The following is a 1,581-nucleotide window of genomic DNA, read 5'->3' as shown; positions in this document are numbered from 1 at the left end:
ACACTATGTTAGAATCTAGTTGTGATTTCTTAGGCATTGTAATTTGAATATAGGCAGCTGTCACCGAGTAGATGGTAGTGGTCCTTAACGTAGTATAAGGCTGTGATTCATCTCTTTTCTAACGTTAAACCATGAGGACCAAGCAGATGTGGACATGAGGCAGGGAGACAGTACTGGGAAAGTCATGCCAAATAAGAACATCTAAGTAGGGACTAAGGAAAGAATCTCAAGATAGGCCTGGGCTTAGAATTTTATTAGTCCCAGTGGAGTTAGGGCTTTGAGATCAAGGAACTACCTAGGAGAAGAATGTCTTCCACTCCTAAGATCAAAGATAGAACCTCACCATCTTTTTTTTTTTTAAGTCTTAGTTTATTAACTCTCTCATGAAAAATCTGCACAATCACCAAAGATACAGTCACTGCAGCGTCTTTATTCCTTCTGCTGCCCAATGTCCAGCTCACTGCTAGACACTTCATTTCTTTTTGCCAGCACCAACAGTGTCCTTTTCAGTCCCCATGACTTTCTTCATTCTGTTCTTGCATTCCTTTCGCTGTTTTCTTGAGGTATTTTTCTTCTTGTACAGGCCGTGTCTTGCAAGCCCGTGTTTGGGCTCCTCCTTCTTCACATAATCCAAGGAATCGTAAATCAAGCCAACGCCAGTTGTCTTGCCACCACCAAAATGGGTTCTGAATCCAAACACAAAGATGACATCTGGTGTGGTCTGGTACATTTTGGCTAGTTTTTCCCGAATTTCTGTCTTAGGTCCTGTTGCCTTCCCAGGATGAAGGACATGGATGATCATTTGTTTCCGCTGAAGTATTCGGTTGGTCATGAACTTCCTGGTCCAGACAGTTACCGTGTTGTTCATGATGGCAGTTCATCTTCAAGCAGCCAGGAAGGAAAAGAGGACTGTTTTCCACCGGCCAGTCATATCAATGCTCATGGAAGGAACTCAGGAGGCCAAAGCTGGAAAGTGAATTGTCCAGATAAGCTTGGCCCTCTTAACAATTTTCTCCTTGAGAATGAGTTTTATTATAAATATTCCATAGAAACTCTTCTCCCCTGCTGCATCATCTTGTAGATTATGTTGCCTATTGTTTCACTTTTTTCCCCCATTCTTATTTTCTCCCTTCTCTCTTGAACTTGATGCTTCATATGCATACTTGCCAGGCCCAGTCTCACACAGGACTTGCACTTTGGCTACCCACTGTACCATACTGACCAGCCCCACTCATTACTATATCTAATCCTGGCCCCAGGAACACAAGTTTCAGATGGGTGCCTCTTCCCCCGTGCTCATCCCAGAAGGAACATCAGATATAATTCAGATCTCATCCATCAGAGCCAGAGTGGGTTAGAAGACTGGGAATCTAAAAAGTAATACTGAGCAACATGGAAGTGTAGGCTGTGGAATTAATGTGGAAAAGAGGCTCAGGATATCAGCTGAGAGAAAGTGCTTGATGTCACACCAAAGGCTGCTAGGCCAGGCCTAAAACCATTGTCTTACTTTTCTGTACAGATGACTCTACTTCCTCTTTTCTGCCATGCCAGAGGGAGAAGGTATACTTTATAAAAATTAGA

General features: G+C 43.0%; 1 protein-coding gene across 1 annotated transcript; it reads right to left on the bottom strand.

Annotated features, from left to right (window-relative positions):
* Positions 1-347: 347 nt before the first annotated feature.
* Positions 348-886, bottom strand: LOC308621612 (small ribosomal subunit protein eS24-like). The gene has a single exon (XM_081242262.1). It carries the CDS (start codon positions 866-868, stop codon positions 473-475), a length of 396 nt encoding a protein of 131 aa, XP_081098388.1. The 5' UTR covers positions 869-886; the 3' UTR covers positions 348-472.
* Between the last annotated feature and the right edge of the window lie 695 nt (positions 887-1,581).

The sequence above is a fragment of the Mesoplodon bidens genome (genome assembly GCF_964165515.1).
Source record: "Mesoplodon bidens genome assembly, chromosome: 1".
NCBI lineage: Eukaryota > Metazoa > Chordata > Mammalia > Artiodactyla > Ziphiidae > Mesoplodon > Mesoplodon bidens.
The sequence above is the reverse complement of the archived record's forward strand: the minus strand, read 5'-3'. Positions and strand labels throughout refer to the sequence as shown.

Coding starts and splice junctions, on each gene's coding strand:
- LOC308621612 (XM_081242262.1), bottom strand. CDS start 868: ATGAACAACACGGTAACTGTCTGGACCAGGAAGTTCATGACCAACCGA.